This window comes from Bacillus rossius, chromosome 3 (assembly GCF_032445375.1).
Source record: "Bacillus rossius redtenbacheri isolate Brsri chromosome 3, Brsri_v3, whole genome shotgun sequence".
NCBI classification, from domain to species: domain Eukaryota; kingdom Metazoa; phylum Arthropoda; class Insecta; order Phasmatodea; family Bacillidae; genus Bacillus; species Bacillus rossius.
Genome location: NC_086332.1, coordinates 67242956 through 67261934, shown reverse-complemented (window position 1 = coordinate 67261934; position 18979 = coordinate 67242956). Strand labels below are relative to the sequence as shown.

Below are 18979 nucleotides of genomic sequence, written 5' to 3'. Positions count from 1 at the left end.
AATTTAACAATGTGACAGGGTCTTTGGCAAGTGATGGTTAGCTTCTCGTTTAATTTTTTGAGTCTGACTGCAATGGTGAATTTATTTTATAGTGTAAGGATTCACGTATATTTATATGAATGTAATTTCGTTAATAAACATTAAAAATAGTTTAGTACAAATTGCATACAATAAGAAAAAAATACTGTGCTTAATATATTGGCGTAATAATTGCATATATATATTGTTATTTATTATAAACCCTTTTGCTGTATTTTTAAATTTACAAATAAATATTTATCATTTGATGACATTGCTGTTTATAAGTCTTTCGAAAGTATTTATTTTGTATAGAAAATACTTAGTGTGTGACAAAATAAAAAAATACCATGGAATTAAGTTTGTTTATATTTTTCGAGGTGGGAGGGAGTACTGTTCTGCACTGCTGTTGCTGTCAGCTTCTTCTGAAGTAGAAAATGGGTTGTTGGTGTAATCATTTTGCCAGTGTCTCCCGGCATCTTTAGCAGACGTGATGGCAGTTGTGTCCGTGATTTGGTGGCCCACGTGTTTCTAGTTTTGCTTTTGCGAGTGTTAAGACAATTTGATATAATTGTTATTCTAGTGATGCTCATAGCAGTGACAGCAATGCTCGTGTCCGCCGTTGAGTTGTCAACCGTATTTTCGGTGTTTATAGTGCTAATATGTTTATTTGCAGTGGTTTTACTGGTTATGAGGTATGTATATTTTAAAGAAGTCTTGGGTGTTAACTTAACTATCCGTGCATTTTCAGTAATTTTTTACTTGGGGGCTCGGTGCACTGCTCGTTCATTAATAGCATGTGTGGACTACTTGTCAGAATTACTTTCCTCACCAACTTAATCAACAGTTTCAAACAAATTAACATTATTTTAAATGTTATCAATTGAATCCATAACAGCATAGGAACTTCAAAATTTAATGGAGATTTCATTTTTTTTTTTTCCTTTGGAAAGTGCACTTTGTTTATTTAATGTAACCCCACTATATGAACATAATGTAGCACAGGCTAGCTAACACAAACATTTTCTTATTTATGAAATAAATTTTATAAATGACAATGTAGTTTAAATATTTCCATATTTAAAAAAAAAAAAAAAAACTTATTTCAGAATATACATGTTAGCTTTACACCAGAAATTGGGCTCTTACATTGTGACAAGGATTCCTCCAAGCTACTAGACTATCCCTTAACCTAAAGCTCTCTCTAGGTCCTTCTTACTTCCATTATCCCTCCTCAAGAAGCCAAGGCCACACAGAAAGTTACTATATGTACACAATGTTTGCTATGATCACTATATTCATGGCGCCAGGTGTTCAGACAGGATAGTCGAGTTAGCGTTTTTGGAGAGATGCATGCCTTGGGATTCAAGTGTTGATTCCGACAATTAGGCTATAATATTCTGTTGGCTCTCACAGTATGTGAACGTAAGAATAAATAGGTTCATAAATTTAATATAAAAATAAAAGGATTTGAAGAATATCATTATTTGATGAAGCAGTTGCTTGTGAGGATGAAATCAAATTGATGGATTATTTCAAGATAAATTCAACTCAGTTTGATAGCATTCCCTTGGAATCAAATCCCAGGCATTGCCCTGCATAACCTGCCTTCTGTATTCTTCCATTGATTTATTCCATAAACATGGATATTTTCATGATCTTTCAATTAACTTTTCTGTTGACTTAACAATTTAAAGCACACTACTGACAAGATAGAAATTAAACTTCGTAAAAAGAAAACTCAGAAGTATAGCACAAGTCCGTGCAAAACCAGATGTTTTTGTTTATTTGCGCATGCGCGAAGTCAGCAATGTTTTAGAAAAATAGCAGAGAACCAAACACCTGGCGATGTTGCCAACATAACAAACATAGTGAACACAGCTTTGTGTGGCCGGTGACACCTGAGATGCAGCTTGTTGTATTTTACTCGCGTAGTGAACATCGCAAACATAGCAAGCATAGCACCCTGTGTGGCCGTAGCTTTAAGCTCATTCCACTCTGTCCTCACTGGTAACAAGTTCTTTCCTCTTTCTGTTCACCCCCATACCCTCTGTATCTTCCACTCATTGGACTCTACTCCCTATGTACCCACCTTTGCAGGACTTCTATACCAGAGCTTCTGATATGCCAAAAATTCTACGTGGTTGTGGGATATAATATTTGTATTAATCAAGAGAGTTTACTAACACTGCATTTGTGCGATTACAGTGTACAATTTTGGCTTGTTAGTTTAAACTATGTGACGTTAAACAGTTATGTATAATACTGCATCATGCTTGTGAAATGCTGATTGTGGTAGAGTTTTATTCACATTAAAGTAAAAGTTGGATTCTTTGTTAGGTTGCACTAATTTTAAGCAAAATTGTTAGATAAGTAACTCAGTTCACATTGGAGTTAGGCTACCCTGTTATGAGTGTCATAGATATGGTGACTTACCAAAAGTATATATGTCTTCATAAAGGCATTAAAAAGTGAAGTACAAATTTAGTTTTAGTGTAAAAAATGTTTCTGCACAATTTGGATGTGCATTTTCTAACTGTAGATATCTTTTTATTTTAACTTTCTTAACATTTACATTTTAATTAGTTTTTGAATACACAATCTTGTAATATTACTTTGTGTTACAAGTAGGTAATTAATTATTTTGTGCCTATTAAGTCTAATTTTTAATTTACTGTAGCATATGGAAATTCATAAATCCTATTATTTATGAAAAATAAAACATTCATAGTTACAAAGAAACAAAATCAAACTTTAAATTGCATCATTAAAAGTACCAATGATCATAATTTAAAAATTAAAATAAATACAAATTACAAAATCCTACTAATATTATAAACGCGAAAGTTTGTAAGTAGGGGATGGATGGATGTTTGTTACTCAATCTCGCAAAAACGGCTCAACGGATTTTATTGAAATTTGGCACACAGATAGTTTATAACCTGGATTAACACATAGGCTAATTATTTATGTGAAATTCCATCCCTACGGGAGTGAAAGTGTGATAATTTCATTTTATAACAGAAAAAATCATAGGTCATAAGACATACAAATAGTGAGTTACATTTCTCTATGTCTGTCACATGATCATAAACATAGTAAGGTCTGGCAAATTCATATCCTTCTCCTTGGTGAGACCAGCCCACTTAGTGGAGCTCGCAGCAGCTAGCAAAATAAAGGCGCTAATAACAGTTTTGTTCTTAACTTCGTCAATAGATAGAGTTGCCTTGAATTTTAAACGCACCATCGTTTGATGTGTTGGTCATGTCTTTAATTTTATTTTGTTTGTGCTGTATGCGTTCCTATACCATTCATCTGATTGCGATGAAATTTTGGTGAGTTGATAGGTAGCCCGAGAGTCGTTTCAATAAATGTGTTTATTTCATATTATATAGCGGCACTTTGTCAGTTTTCGTTGTATAAGTGCGCACACATTAGACAATTTAATGAAATATAAAAGAGAGACAGAGATAGAGTTATAGATATAGAGTGAGATTGAGAGAGACAGAGATAGGTTGAGATAGAGCTAGGTATAGGGAATGAAATGGAGTTAGATAAAGATATATATACCGCGTTTATACTAAAATTTCATTCCGGATTCAACTTGGAGTGGACTGAGGAATCTAGATTGAAATTTTACTTAAAACACTTTGTTGTGGACTGAAGTTGGAGCGAAGTGAGATAATCCACTCCACTTGTTGAGGTGGACAGGACTGAAGAATCCGGATTGAGATTTTACTTTAAACACGGACTGGAGTGAAAAGAAAACACGCACGAGCAAGCCGCCGTCATATTGCATTGTTTGTTATTGGTCTCGTTGCATTTCAGGCATAATTTGTGAAAATGGCAAAAAAAGAGCAGAGGAATGTGTGGACACAGATGGAAGTTAATTTGTCCATTTGCGTTCTTTTGGTATACTGTGTTACAGGAAGGGGTGGCTTAGGCTATTATTCTTGTAAACTTCTTGTTTGTGCATATCAACACCTTATAATCACTGCACGTTTTTATTTTTATAGTCCGAAAGGACAGGGTGGTTGTCATATCTGGTTTATTATTTTAGGTTTATGACACTACATAAAATTGTGTACATATACCACATTTGTACATTGTTGTAAGAAATTGATACATGTTGTGTCTTAGTGTGTAGACACTGGTATGGTCTAAGGATGAAATAAAAATAAATAAACTGAATTTTGATGCTGAAATATTATTAGGTTAGAGGTATTGTTGTGCTATGAACATGAATTTATTGGAAAAGTTGGTAAGTCCAGTTTCTCAAATCTGGTGCTTTGTATAACTGACGCAAAGAAAATAGTTTATGTGTGTCGAAGGAATCGGGTAGTGCAAAGCATATTTCACATAGAGGTTTCAAACAGTAAAAGGTTTTGGCAAGCAAAATGTGGTCTCTTTGTTGATAGTTTGCCTAAATTACTTCTCGTGTATTAGTTATAAACATTTTGACGTGACAACGTCTAATAGATCGATGAACGCTGGCTGCACGCACAAAAAAGTGTCCTGTAACGCACATTGTCCCACTACGGATGTGTCCCGTTACTCTCTTTGTACGCAATCGCCGTATCTCTCTTCCACTCGATTGGAACAACAATCGATTTGACTTTTCAATCATGTTTTCGTCATTTGAATTATTAATATTATATAATTTAACGATCGTCCACCAATTTTCAACACAATCAGTACGGTTATTTAAAAGTAATGTTGAATTTTCAAATATATTTTTAACAAACAATGGTGTTTTATTAACGAACAATGGTATTTTACAGTTACACATAATAATTCAAATTACACCCGGGATCATTTGCACAATATTTTAAAATATATTGTAGCATATTATAAATAAGTTTGGTGTAATTGGGATGTGTATTTGTTATAAAATCGTATTATGAAAACGAAATAATATTATTCCACTACGGTGCTGCTATCTACGGTGACGGATGCGAACCGAACGAATCGTGCTTTTTCTATCAGCTGCCGCAGGAACCAGGCACTCGTAAATACACATTTTCCTGTGTTTATCGCGATGGGCGTTATTATTAATGAATTATAAATAAAATGTCATGCCCGGGGCCTCAATTGCATATAATTTGGAGCACTGGAAGACATAAAACCGTAAAATATTCTCGACAAATTTTAATCTGTGGTTTTGATTGCTTATTACAACAACAATTTCGGCAATAAAGGTTAATTATTTTTGCATTTTAAAAATCTGATTACTAGTAAAATTTCAAGTATTTATTCTTTTATTATTAAAAAAAGTAGCATCTGTCGGCGAGTGCAGTAATAATAGGTTATGTTAGATATTAGATTACAGTTTATTTATATGAAAACTTGTTCATAATTATATTTAAACGAAAAGTTAATGTGGGTTTTCATTGATTATTACAACAACAATTTCGGTAATAAAGATTAATTATTCTTGCATTTTAAAAATCTGATTACTAGTATAATTTCAAGTATATATTCTTTTATTATTAAAAAAAAAGTAGCATCTGTCAGCGAGTGCAGTAATAATAGGTTATGTTACAATTGACTAAAAAATTATGGTGATTCATATAATTGATTATAGATATTTGATTACAGTTTATTTATATGAAAACTTGTTCATAATTATATTTAAACTTTACAGCTAAACGCCAGTTTTTAAAATTAATTACAAGTAATCTACACGTGAACTGTTTCGTCGACTGTTTAAAGTGAAGTGAAAAAATGTGAATTTCATTGCTTATTACAACAATTTCGGCAATAAAGGTTAATTATTTTTGCATTTTAAAAATTTTATTACTAGTATAATTTCAAGTATTTATTCTTTTATTATTAAAATAAATATGATTCAATTTTATTCATAAAAGTATGCAATAATTTCATCCATGTTTGGTTATGACGTCACGTTAAACTATCGTCTGTAAATCGACTTTACAGACAACCAATTTTTTTTGGTAAACCTAGGATAAAAGGTTGAAACATTCAACTTAAAAATTACATGGAATCACTTTTTCCATAAGTTTTCATACAACCAAGTTACTTAGAACATGGGACAGTCCATACACTTAATTAAGAGCATTTTCACACTTTCCAAATTATTAATTTTAAAGCTGGTTTGAGATGATGAGAAATTTATCACATGATATAATCCTTATAATTACACTGCCTGTGATTATAAAAAACTGTGGGATGTATTCAAGCTGACATTTTTTTTTCAAAGGATGGCCATTCCTGTTCTTAAAAGTGGTAAAAACTTTTCTACGTAATTTTTATAGGTACATACTCTTAGTGTTAAACATGCGTACCTATTTTTTCCACACTTAGACATGCTTATTACTTCCCTTGAGTTCAAAGAAGCTACTTTATGGTTTTTAATGGTTAGTTATTTTTTTGTAATTAATTTTATTGTACATGTTAAGATAATAATTTTTTACATTTATATTCCAAAATAATTAAAATAATAAAAAAATAACAAATAAAATCATTGAAAGAGTTTCAGTGCATTGTTAAAATAACTTGCCTATAATATAGTTACATTTTACTTTTACAGTTACCGAATTATATTTCAGAATTTTCTTCAACATGATATAGCACCCATGTTCCCTCCTTGCCTGCCCGCGTGGCCCATGGTGCTATAGCAATGTGTTCAGTGCAGCGGCCATATGTCTGTAATGGTAGTTCACACATTTCTTATCATGTTATGATAAAGTAATGGTATAGAATTTTTTTTTATTTGTAGAAACATTTAAGAAGGGGGAAAAAATGTTTTGTAGTTAATAATTTTAGTCTACTCATTCATAATCGTAACCGTAAGTTGTTTACCCATGTTGGAAATCTTGATAAAGTTAATGTGATCCCTGATAGGTTAAACCAACGGGATTGTAGACAGTTGATCAAAGCAGACAACATGTACGTAAGAGCAGGAGAAAATGCAAAATGATATCAAAATAATTCTTGTAAAAGTAGTTTATTTGTTTCATGAGATTATAGAAATTATGGACTAGGAAATTTAAATTAATTAATTTATAAATGTAATTAATCAACCAATAAAGTATGCACTAAACATTTTATTAATAGTAAAAATTGGCTGTTTATGTTTTTGCATACATTTTGTAAAGTCCTGAAAATTCACTTAAAACCTAAGTGTGCTAGTGTGTGTGTATTTTAAAAGATTCAACAAAAATGTTATTCTCTTTTTTTTACAGCCACCTTTTCAAAATTATTAAGAAATTGTTTTTATTCAGAAAGTAAACTCTGCCAGTGACAGAGTAAACTAAGTCCACCCATCGGGTTAAGTTTTCATTAAGTAGGCTCTTGAATTTGTGTACATGGGTTTGTTTTTATATACTGTGAATCAGATTTTATTTAATAAGTAACAAAACCTTATTTTTTGGAAAAAATTAGAAAAATTTTATATTTAGTGATACGTGACACTATTGTAATTTGCATATGTGTGGCTTTAACATTGTTAATTAGCAATAATTTTCCACATGCTCTGTTGAGATAATTGCATACTTACAATTGCATGCCCAAATGTTGTCTTAGTCAAGAGAGATTTGCATCTTGGATTTTTTATATTTATGCTATTATTTAAATTTTGAGTTATCTATCCAAATGCTTGGCTTAAATAAAAACTTTATTATTTATTTTACCTTGCTACAATCTGATGTTTATTAACAGGTCCAATCTCTGTTCACAAGGAGGAAAATAAGTAATTATTTTATTCAAACAGTTACAGCTGTCATAATAAACACCCCAATCCCCAAAGGTTAATTTCCACAAATGTCCAAAACTGGGTCCAATGTCCTCTCATATCATAAATAGGGACACCTGTATCTCGTGAATACATTTTGTGTCAAGGTATTTCACAAACCACTGTAGCTTTTTCCTACAGTGATGGCCAATTATGTGTGTGCAGCAGCATGGTACCCACATTCTCATTGGCACCGTCAAGTGCGGGAAAACACGTCTCGCCGACCACAGCCAATAACTACAAAATGTATTAGGAAAACACAAGTGTGATGCTACTGATCTCTCTGAGGGGCTAGCCCCTGGGCAAGCATAGTGGTGTTAGCGTTCACCATGTCTGTTTCCTTCTCTGTGCTGCAGGAACGTGGTGTTCAGGTTTCCCGGGGACGACATGATGTTTGGGGCGAGCCCCCTGCACATCACCAAGCCGCCCATCCCCCAGATGAAGATGATGAAGGTCCACATCCCCTTCACGTTCAAGCTGCAGGAGTCATCCCGGTCCTCCTGCTGTGGTGAGTGCTCTTGCCATTCAACTGTTTTTAATTTATAGTAGAACCTTGGTTATCCGACCCTCTATTAACCGACTCATCAGATTATCCGACCATCTGTCTGCGCTCCGTGCCAAACAGCGTGCCAATGTTATCGATAGATTTTACTCCTGTGACAACAGGTTTGTTTTCCATCTTGATTCACGCTCCTCACACATGTTCACTTGACAATTACTGTACTGCCAGACTGTTTGCTGTATTGTACTGTTATTGTGGGATAAGAAGTGGCATGATTCAGCCACAAAGTCAAGGTTTAAGAAATTGAAACAAAAAAAACATGTACACTTTTTAAATTAGATTTTGGGTAACAATTGTAACATTTTCTGTTTTCCTTTCTCTTTATTAGTAATGTAATTTTTTTACTTAATGTTAATTTATTGCTTTTTTTGAGCTCTGATTATCCAGTGTTTTATTCCAAGTATATTTCTTAATAAGAAGGATTGAGATGTTGAAAAAAACATTTATAACATGCTTATATTAGCTTCACTTGTAACTAACTACCAAACTATGTAAAGAAATCTTGGAAGTTGATTTTAACCTAATTAACTTCTAATTGTCATATAGATTTGAAACTTTGTTTCTTTATGTAATCGGACTGACATACTATAGTTTGGTACCATCGAACAGATCTGATGATGGAGCCCGGAGGTGAATAGTGGAACTGTTCAATGGCTACTAGTAAATCACTAGAGTTTGGGCCCATTTGGTTTATTTTAACGAAGTCTATTACTGACAAAAGCACTATTTTAAAACCAATTTATGAACTTTTTAGTGTATAACTGATGTGTATTTTTTATTTTTCAAACAAAAATTTTTTTTTTTTAAATTATGTCTTGTAGCACATTGATAAAAACTCTACAATGGATTTTGATGAAATATATTAATTTATGTTGTGAAGTTATAACATTTATGACTTTTATCATCCTGATAAGTAAAATTGTTCCTGCCGAACAAACTCTTCTTATAAAATTCCATGAAAATAGAGTTGCAGGCACAGCTATGTTGTAACATACTGGAACTAGGAGATCTTATCACAAAATATGCGTAAGACATGCAGCCATAGTCTGTAACACATGTAGAGTGGAAGGGAGGGAGGGGTTAGTTTCCTGAACTCCCTTCTTTACTCTCATAATTAATTCATAAATGCAGCTTACCATGTTATTTCACCTACTTACTGACCAGATCAATACAGGCATGCTATATACCTACGATTGTTGTTATAACGGCGTCAAAAGCATTGCATCAAGTCAGCTGATGATTTAGAAAATCATCTAAAAAATGTTAATAATTTAATTTATTTAGAAAAGTCATCTCCCTTCCCTATTACCTTTTGGGCAAATCTTACGTATGCTACTGGTCATGGTTACAACTCTTCTGCATCTTGTACCAAGTTTGGGTTTGGTCATGAATGTAAGTGCTGTTTAGTTTTACAGTCATGGTAGACACAACATGTGTAATTTTTTTCTCACCTTTTAAGGACAGGAAAATGACTTGCATTTTTTTAAAAGGTTAATAGGTTATAATTTTTATGATGCTTTATGGAAATAAGGTCTTACCGACCTTCTTGCTTTGAATGTACTAATAATATATATTCTCAAGGATTCTTCATTGTACTATATTTTCATGGAATCTATTCATCATAGTATGTAATAAGTGCAACTTTTTCCATCCAAGTTCAGCATTTGGAAAGAAAAAAACCAAAGGATTCAAGAAATATCCAACTGTCCTTAAATTTTAAAGTGCAGTCCACGTGAGACACATTTTGTACAGATTAGGTTAAAAAAAAACAACTTAAATTGCAATTGCAAAATGTGACACAATCTTTTTAAAAGCATTTAATTTCTTAATATTTTTTCAGTAATTGTAATTTTTTTAATGTATATTTTTTCAATGGAATTGCTTGGCAAATTAAATAAATGTATTCTGAATTTTTCTTTCTATTACAGGGAAGTTTGCATGGTTGTAATAAACTTTTAAAGCACCCTATCAACCACAAAAAGGGATCAATAAGTTTTTAGTTGAAATTCTGAATCTTTAAAAAAAAATTAATTTTGGAACTTCATGATTATCCAGCATAGATTTTGTATTATGCTACAGTTTTCATTTTAAAAAGGGTAAAAAGTAAATCGGTTATTTTATTTTTCATTCTTTTTTTTTAAGGTTCCAGCTCTTTTGTAAAAGTGGGTAAAAAGAGGGGCAGTATTCTCTTATTGTGTTTCTCATCCTAAGTTTGCAGTTTGCATTTTAATTCTCTTTCCAATGCACCATTTCTGCCATTTGCACTGTCCTTCTTTGGTATGCATTGCCCGATACATCCCTGAGCACAAACCTTTTAGTCACAGGTTTTTTTGTAATGAAATTTTTTTTAAGTGTTACTGAAACATTGTAGTTTTTAAGGGATAATTTGGGGTGAGAATTGTGGAAATATGTTTTCTTGTTTCATCTCATAAGAAGCATCATCCCATAATAGTAAAATTTGACTTAAAAGATGCCATTTGGGTTTCAACCATTTGTATCAACAAATTTTTAAAAGCCTTTTAATATAAATAATTGTGGCCATGTTTAAGCAAAGCACATTAATTAACGGAATGCCTTGTTATAAATAGCGATGGACTGTAGCAAATAGCCACTATTGTGAAATATTTTTTTTTGCACTGAATTACCTTTTTTTCTTCTTTCCAAATTACTACAACTGTAACAATTTTATTATTAATTTACGATGGTATACAATATAAGATTCAAAATTTTAATAAACCAGGTAGTATCAATCTTGCAACAGTGAGCTCCATTTTCTCTCTACTGCAATCTGTCAACAGCCCAATCACTGATACTTAATATCCCGAGGCAGCTGCGGGGCTGTCGAGAGAAAACAAGGGCCCGGAGGCAAATAATTTTGTCAGGCCTCTTCCCTGTTACGTAATGTTCAACTTTTCAACTGTAGAATTTAAAAAAAAAAACGCTGAAGACAGTAAACCTGTGCATACTGCCTGACTTGTACTGTTCTCAATGAATTATATTAGCAATATACTTGTAATATCTTCCCAATCTCAGGATAAACTCATGCATAAAAAATATCAAAACTCTACTGGACGCAGGGATTTTGCCTTCCACCTCTTGTATTCCTCCCCCCATTCCCTCCCTGGTTGCTGCGGCCTCTCAGCAGAAGCAGACGCCGCGGGTTGGGACACGGTGATAATGGCGGGAGACAGGTATAAAGCCGTGTTTCTGAGAACTGGCGCTCCCAAATGATTTGCTACTGGTCGACGACCTAGCGCCGTCCGTATAAGAGGGAGCGTGGCCATAATGCAGGGTGGCCACTCACCGGGAAAACCGGGAAAACCGGGATTTATCAGGGAAATCACGTTGATCGGGAATTATCAGGGAAATGTCAGGGAATTTTTTTAATAACCGGGAATTTTTTGTGTCATGTATATTTCCGCAGAGCTGCCAACCATTACGGATTTTCTGTAATTATTACGGATTTAACACAATATTACGGAATTACGGAACATCGCTGGTTTATTACGGAAACGAGGCTTTGTGCTGCTGGGTAACGGAAAAAAATTCCGTTTCTGGTGTGCGTGTTTCGTGAACGCAGTTCGAATACATCACGTGGTTGCGCAGATAACGGAACTGATAAATGTGCGCATGTACTGTCGAAATAAGTAGATTAATTGTTGTGTTTTGTAATAGAAATGGTACGGTATTACGTCCGTTGTACGATACAACTAGTACATATTCTCGGTCTTTTCGTTTGTTAGCTACTTACATCACGATAATTTTTGTACGGTACTTTGGCTAACCTGTCTTGTGTTATTTACTTTCTTGAAAGCCATTTTTTTCATCAAAGTGTTTTTGTCGTGTGTACAGACGTGAAACCTGTTTATGTTGTTCGATAGTGTTGTGTTCTTCAGTGCCGGTTGTAGAAATGAAGCGTGTGACAGAACAATGTGTATCTGGGGCAAAAAAAAAAAAAAAAAGAACGTTATTCTTCAGAACTTTCGACCAAATTATATAAAAGAATGGCCATGCTTGTCATCTTCAAATGTTTTGGAACGCCACGCTTTTTGTAATGTATGCACGTGTGACTTTTCGATTGCGCATGGTGGAAGGGATGACTGAGAACGGCATATTGAATCAAAGAAACATGCAGAACATTTTAAAGCCGTGACGAGCAATAAATCTATATCGTCGTTTTTCGCTACATCTGAAGAAACGAAAGTAACAAACGCAGAGTTATTGTTTACAAGTTTTTTGGTAGAACACAATTTACCGATAGCAGTAGCCGATCATTCGGGTAATTTGTATAGAGCTATGTTTCCGGACTCAAAAATTGCACAGAAATACAGCTGTGCGAGTGCAAAAACATCTTCCTTAGTGGAGTATATAGCTGGTGAAACTAAATTGAAACTGTTGAATCTTTAGTAAGTGGACCATTTGCTTTAGCTACAGATGGGAGTACTGATTGTAATGCAGTGAAGATTTATCCATTAGTTGTTTCATTTTTAAATCAAACACAAGGTAAAATTTGCACTGTACTGTTATCCCTTGTTGAGAGTACTAAGACTAAAAATATTTCACAACTAGAAATGTTACACTTCAAAAATGAATTAAAGAACAGTTATCAAAAGTTGCGTGAAAAAATGATTGAGCGCTCGACACTTAAATACCCCATTACATAAAACAAAACACAGACTGCAGGTCATTGAACGGGACGCTATAATGTATAGTGACATATTTAAAATGTATTTGTTATTTAACGAACATCCGTATGTATATAATGAAGAAAATACAGCAGGGTGCTAAAATATGAGTGATCTCTTTCTATAATATTATATTTTTTCATCAAAAGTATGTTTTTTTGTAATTGTAAATATCAGGGAAATTTTGAATTTTTAATCAGGGAAATCAGGGAAAAATCAGGGAATATTTTTGGTGACTGTGAGTGGCCACCATGTAATGGTATCTAGGCGTGCGTCGCCACCCAAGCAGACTGCTAACAGTGAACACTTTGCACGTACTGCCCTAACTGCTTTGGTCGCAGCAGGAAAATACCGCTGGAGGTCAGTAACAGGACTTTCGCTTCCTGCTCCGGCCATCCTGATTTCGATTTTTTTTTCTTCCCGAGATTTCTTCCAGGAATATGCTGAGATGGTTTCTGACTACAGGTCATGGCAGATTCCTTTCCGAATATCCCAAGTCTGTGTGTTGCAGAGCACAGTCCCTAATAATCTCGTTGTTTACGAGACAATGACAGTCTCTCGTCCCGAGTTGATTATTTCATTTTCTTGTCTTACTATTTTTAAGGGCTTTTCCTGTAAATTCATCACGAAAGCTCTCTTGCATTTCATGTTTTTTCAACATATATTTGCTGGATGTTATCTAGTAACGGTAAGAAGTTACACAATATTTCGTAATTGTTATCACTTGCGTGACCTTTTAGGCTCGTTCTACAATGACGCGGAAACGGAGACGTATCTCACGCAACAGAGTTTCTGCAATAGCACACAGACGGGGATTACCCCTGCATTCCTGAGCTCTTCCGTTTACGTGGCTCCTTGCGACCAATAGAAGCAGAGTGTTTGGGTGAGATGGTGTTACAAATTGCTTCATTCACAAGCACATTTAGTGTTGTATGTTGACTTTATGGTTTATTTGTATTATAAATGTGAATCCTGCCTTTACATTTTTTTCTTGAAGAAAAACATATATTTTTAATTAATATTTCGTAACCTCGAAATGCAGTCGTATTGTTTGCCATTTTTACGTTTCCCTGCAAGGTGGAAGCCGCACACTACAGATGTGATAGTGGAATGTTCCGGGAAATCCGTTTCCACATATGTGATCCGTCTCAGTTTCCGTGCCATTGTAGAACGGGTTTTACAGCTCGAAAGTAACATTTTGTTTTTATCTGGTGAGTAAACTTTTGAACCAGTATCGAATGAAATGACGCTGTCGGAATAAATTGACAGGAAAACGTGGTTTGTATGATTCCTAGCGGTGGCCGCATGTGCTGCTATCTTGTGTGAACAGCATTAACCATTTTCTCGCCGTGTCACAATCGACTGTAGCGACTTCATATCGTTCCAGCCCACCAATGGAATTGCTCCTAGCATTTCTTCGACAGTGCTGGTATCTGTTGTCGCAGACTGGAAATGTAACAACTCATTTCACGCGGGTGATGATAGATGTTGTCCCACTGTGTGTTGTCGCAACGCTTAGATAAATGATCCAAATATCATTATGGGGGCAGGGTTCATTGTATCCCCGATTGAAGGAGCAGAATGGTGCAGCTGGCCGTAAGAGGCGGATTTGAAGTTACCGCCATACATTCGCTGCATCCGCCTATATTATAATTTGTAATTAAGGATAGGCGTAGTCGAGGAGAAGTGTAGCTATCACCTCGTCCGCCCATCGTCCTTGCCGGGAGCGACATTAGCAGTCCGTCGGGCGTGGAAGCCGGGCAATTAGGCTGCAGCCAGGCTTTCCTCATTCCACCCACGTGTGCAGCGACCGGTGCCACGGACTGTTCCCGCGAGGGCATCAGACACCTTCTGTCCCGGACCACTGCATGCTTTTTACCTTCGCCCAAAACACTGCGAAAATGGTGTCTGATGATGGCTAGTAAGCATGAATTAGAAGTCGTTAAAACAGTCACATAAAATGCAGTCATTTAAAACTTGTTTCCACATTGCAAACACTACCATTCAGCCAATGTTTTGGGCGTCTAACCAACATGGCGCTGACCATTATCTGGGAATAAAAAACGTCTTCACCCGGTTACTGTGTAATCATGCAGACGTGGCCGCCCCCTGGGTGGCGCAGTTGGATACGTGCACGCTGGCTTTCGGTGCGATACGGGTCCTGGATAAGTCGTGGGTGTAAATTTGTATCGTCGGATTCCTCACAATTATGTCCAAGTCTATAAAACTGTGAAATGAAACAATTGAATGTCTGCATGAAGTCATAAAAAAATGTTGTGGCGTTGGAGAGGGGTGATGAAAAATACCAAGCCAAACATGTTAAAATAAAATATATAAAAAAAGTGGTCATACACTTGACCATGGGCGAAAATTTGTAGGTCCCAGGGGGCCCCGCGGGATAACGTTTATCATTCCCATTTTACAGTTACGATTTCGCAATTCCAATAGATTGATTTTTAAGGGGGGGGGGGGGGGGGGAGAGAGAGAGCTGACACTTTAATGATCTACGCCCATGAACTTAACTCGTATTTCAGAGAACCTGGGTTCGAATAACGGCCTGGACTTATTTCATATCCTCGTGGTTTCTTGAAATGACTACAAAGAAATGCCAGTACGAAAAAGTAAGAAAAATGAAAGACTGGGTAAAGAAAGTTCCTTAAATGAGCAGCAATGGTGCTGAAGGTCACCGAACTCTAAATTTCCAGCAACCTTTCGCTAGCTAACATTTTGAGTTTTGACGCCTCACTTCAGTTTATAGTCGCATGAAGAATGTATCTATGAAAATGTTTATATTTTTAACTTAAAACGCCTTTCCTTTCCTAAAAACTGTAGAAAATTTTGATGAGAAGAATTTGTATACATTTTTATATATACATTTTTATATAAAGTTCTGTAAAAGTCCTAAAATTGGTTATTAAGTATTTGTAAACTCATTAGGCATTTAATTTTTTTTTTTTTTGTAATTTCAAAATTATCCAGGGATCTGGGAAAATTGACGGATATCTTAGTAAATTTAGTTCAGTGGTTTCTTTCTCTGAACACGAACTCAAGGAGAGTAGTTTTGGAGTGTTAAAAAATCCTCCAAAAATAGCGAGTCTTTCAGTACTCACCAGAGATGTGTAAACATGTAACATCGGTGACGAAGCAAATTTATGCGTTCTCATTTGGATCATGTTGCATATAAACGTATAAGACAAAACTCAAACACGAAATTTAACGTACAATTATTAAAAATAATGCTTAAAATGTTCTAACTGACAAACAAATTATTAACTTGGTTATTTATATGATACATAGGTACACACCTACAAAACTGCAACGCTTAATGCCGCTGGGCGGCTTCCACCTTTATCGCCTCGTCGTTCATCGAAATTGTGCTCGGTTCAGGATTTTCCTTGCGTTTTATTTTCGTCATCTTAAGATCCGTAATAATTATCTCAGCGTTCTAGAGGAGCTTAATGATGTGTGTGGGGACGTGGCCATCCTCTTACGAAATAATCAGCCCTGAAGGTCTCACGCCACCTTTGTGCCTCTTGACCTTCCTTGCGTCCGGTTTGGGAAACACCTCAGGTGCGGCAAGACGTTTAAGGCCCCTCGCCTACCCGGGCACACATACGGGGTGCAGAGCTTCAGACGAAACCACGCGACTTGAAGACTGCCCAACATATCCGCGTGGTGTCGGTTTACGAAAAGCATCCAAGAATATGCTGAGATCGCAATTTCTTTTTTCAAACTGAATTTTTTGAAATGTGAAGAAAAAAAAGTATAGAAAAACTGTTTTTTTTTTTTTCCCTTCTGAATACCTACGTTTTTGGTATGAAAATCCCGGTACAGATTATGGAATGTGCATTACACATGTACGTAATATCTACATTTCTAATACATATTAGGATTTTAAAAAAATGGTTGTGCGTTTGTGCGTACTGACTTTATTTGTTCAGCAACAATTTTCATCCATTCCGGTTGTGCGGTTTTTCATGAATGTCGGTATAGCGTTAAACAGTATGTCTGTGCGCCATCTTTTTACTTAAGCGTACTTGTTTAAAAAATTTTTTTTTCAGTTAACATGTAACCACATGAGTTTAAGTCCGCCATTCACTGGTGATATCTGAGCTAGTTGTGTAGGTTTAAACGGGGTGGAATGTTTCCCCCGGAAATACCCCGCTTACGTCCCAGTTATCATTCCACCGGGTTTCTCAAATATACCAGCTGTTTGAATTTTATTTCTTACTTTCCGGTATAACACATGAATAAAAAAATGTGGGGGAAATTCCAGTGAACATGGGGTTTAAAAACCAGTTTAAAATGAGGAAGTATTAGAAGTCACCTGATCACGATCGAAACGAAAATGTTGTGTGCACTACGACGTTCAGTTCGCCCCTCCCCCTTCTCTTTATTCCATCCTTTTTTTTTCTCACAGAAAACGTCTTCTCTAGAAAGCATTTGTCACACCGACCCCCGTTCAGCGCGAACGTACCCTAAGTTCGCCGCTCGCGTGCGTGACATTTCTGTCGTTCGTGCATCTTCGTGGACGGAATAAAAATTACGAATGTTAGTTCGTTCTTTAGAACAAATTTACGTATTATAATTTACCTAACATAACTAAGGTTTTTTTTAAAAAAAAAAACAATGCTGTAAAATGTGAAGATGTACGAGCGCAGATTATGGATTATTCGGGTGCTTAACTAGTGGTTAGCGACTCTTTCAACTTCGAGGCCCTGACTACCCGGGAATGCATACTGTGTGAAAAGAGCTTCAAAGAAATAAGTTTAAAAAAAAACCGCTCAACATATCTGAGTGATGACTGCAAAAAAAATCATTTAAGGATGTGCTGAGTGCGGATGAGTAGTTCTGTTTTTGTATTTCGTTCTTAAACTGCAATTTTTTTTATGAGTGAAAATGGCTAAAACGCGTGTTTCCAGAATAATGTTTCAGACATGAAATGCCCTGTACATATTCTTTGACAGCACTCAAAGGCTTTGCATTACAACTTTATCTTCGTTTCTCCGCCACATAATGTTCTGATTACCGCCCAGATCCTATGGTGGCCGTATGCACAACGAGAAGACTGCGTGCTAGTCCACAGTCTTGCGTGTCACACTCATCCACACCGCACCGTAGTACATTTCCCGACTGGCTCGCCAGGCTTCCACTCGCAGGTATCGCCTCCCGATAGGTTCGGTTCGCTCGGAACTCTCGCGGTGGCCGGCGTCGCTGCTTTTATACTCTTGGTAGACTTTCTGGAAAAGTCTGGGGGGGGGGGGGGTGTTTGAAGTGTCGCGTCACCCTGGGCCGACCCGACGCACCTCAAGTCAAGGAAGGCGGTGTTTATTCACACCACTCCGCAGAATTCCCAGGCTTCTAAAAGGGTCACTGACAATGGCCTGTGGTGCGAGGGGTGCAGAAGGGGGGGGGGGGGGGGGAGGTAAGCGAGGACCCTTGTAATCCGGCCAGGCAAGCGTGACATGCCTTACGTCAGTGGACGGCGCGTGACGTCAGTGGCCGCGTGGGCCCGCCAGCCGCTCCGAGCCTGGCGCGCGTCGTGGTTCTGTCTGCGTTCGTAACAATATTTTATTTATGTTATTCACGCATGGCGCAAGAACCAATGAGAGTAGAGTACGAACTCATTTTGGTGGGACTAGAGTACTGTCTGTTTACATTTATCAATCATATTGTGGCCAGAAATTGTCGACATATTACAATGCTCAGGTATGGTTCCTTCTTGAAAAATTAATAAATGATATTACTTACAAGTCACGGACAAAAATTGTAAATAAAAAAAGTCTCGTGGTTAGAATGGTCGGCTAAAAAATTTATATGACCCTTATTTATTTATATGTTGAAAATCTATGCTCTCAAATTGCTGGTCAGATGTCACGGCATAGTCATTTGGTATTTATTATAGTTACTTACTAACACTGCCAACAGATGTCAGATGCATCGTGAAATTTCATTGGCTGA

General features: G+C 36.0%; 1 protein-coding gene across 1 annotated transcript in view; it reads left to right on the top strand.

The window, feature by feature from the left end:
* Positions 1–403: 403 nt before the first annotated feature.
* LOC134530832 (cell growth regulator with RING finger domain protein 1-like) overlaps positions 404–18979 on the top strand; it is a 150807-nt gene continuing 132231 nt past the window's right edge. Inside the window, exons 1-2 of the mRNA XM_063366079.1 lie at positions 404–713; positions 8128–8279. Of these exons, the coding sequence (XP_063222149.1) occupies positions 604–713; positions 8128–8279 (262 nt within the window). The 5' untranslated portion in view covers positions 404–603. The remainder of the gene's footprint in view (positions 714–8127; positions 8280–18979) is intronic.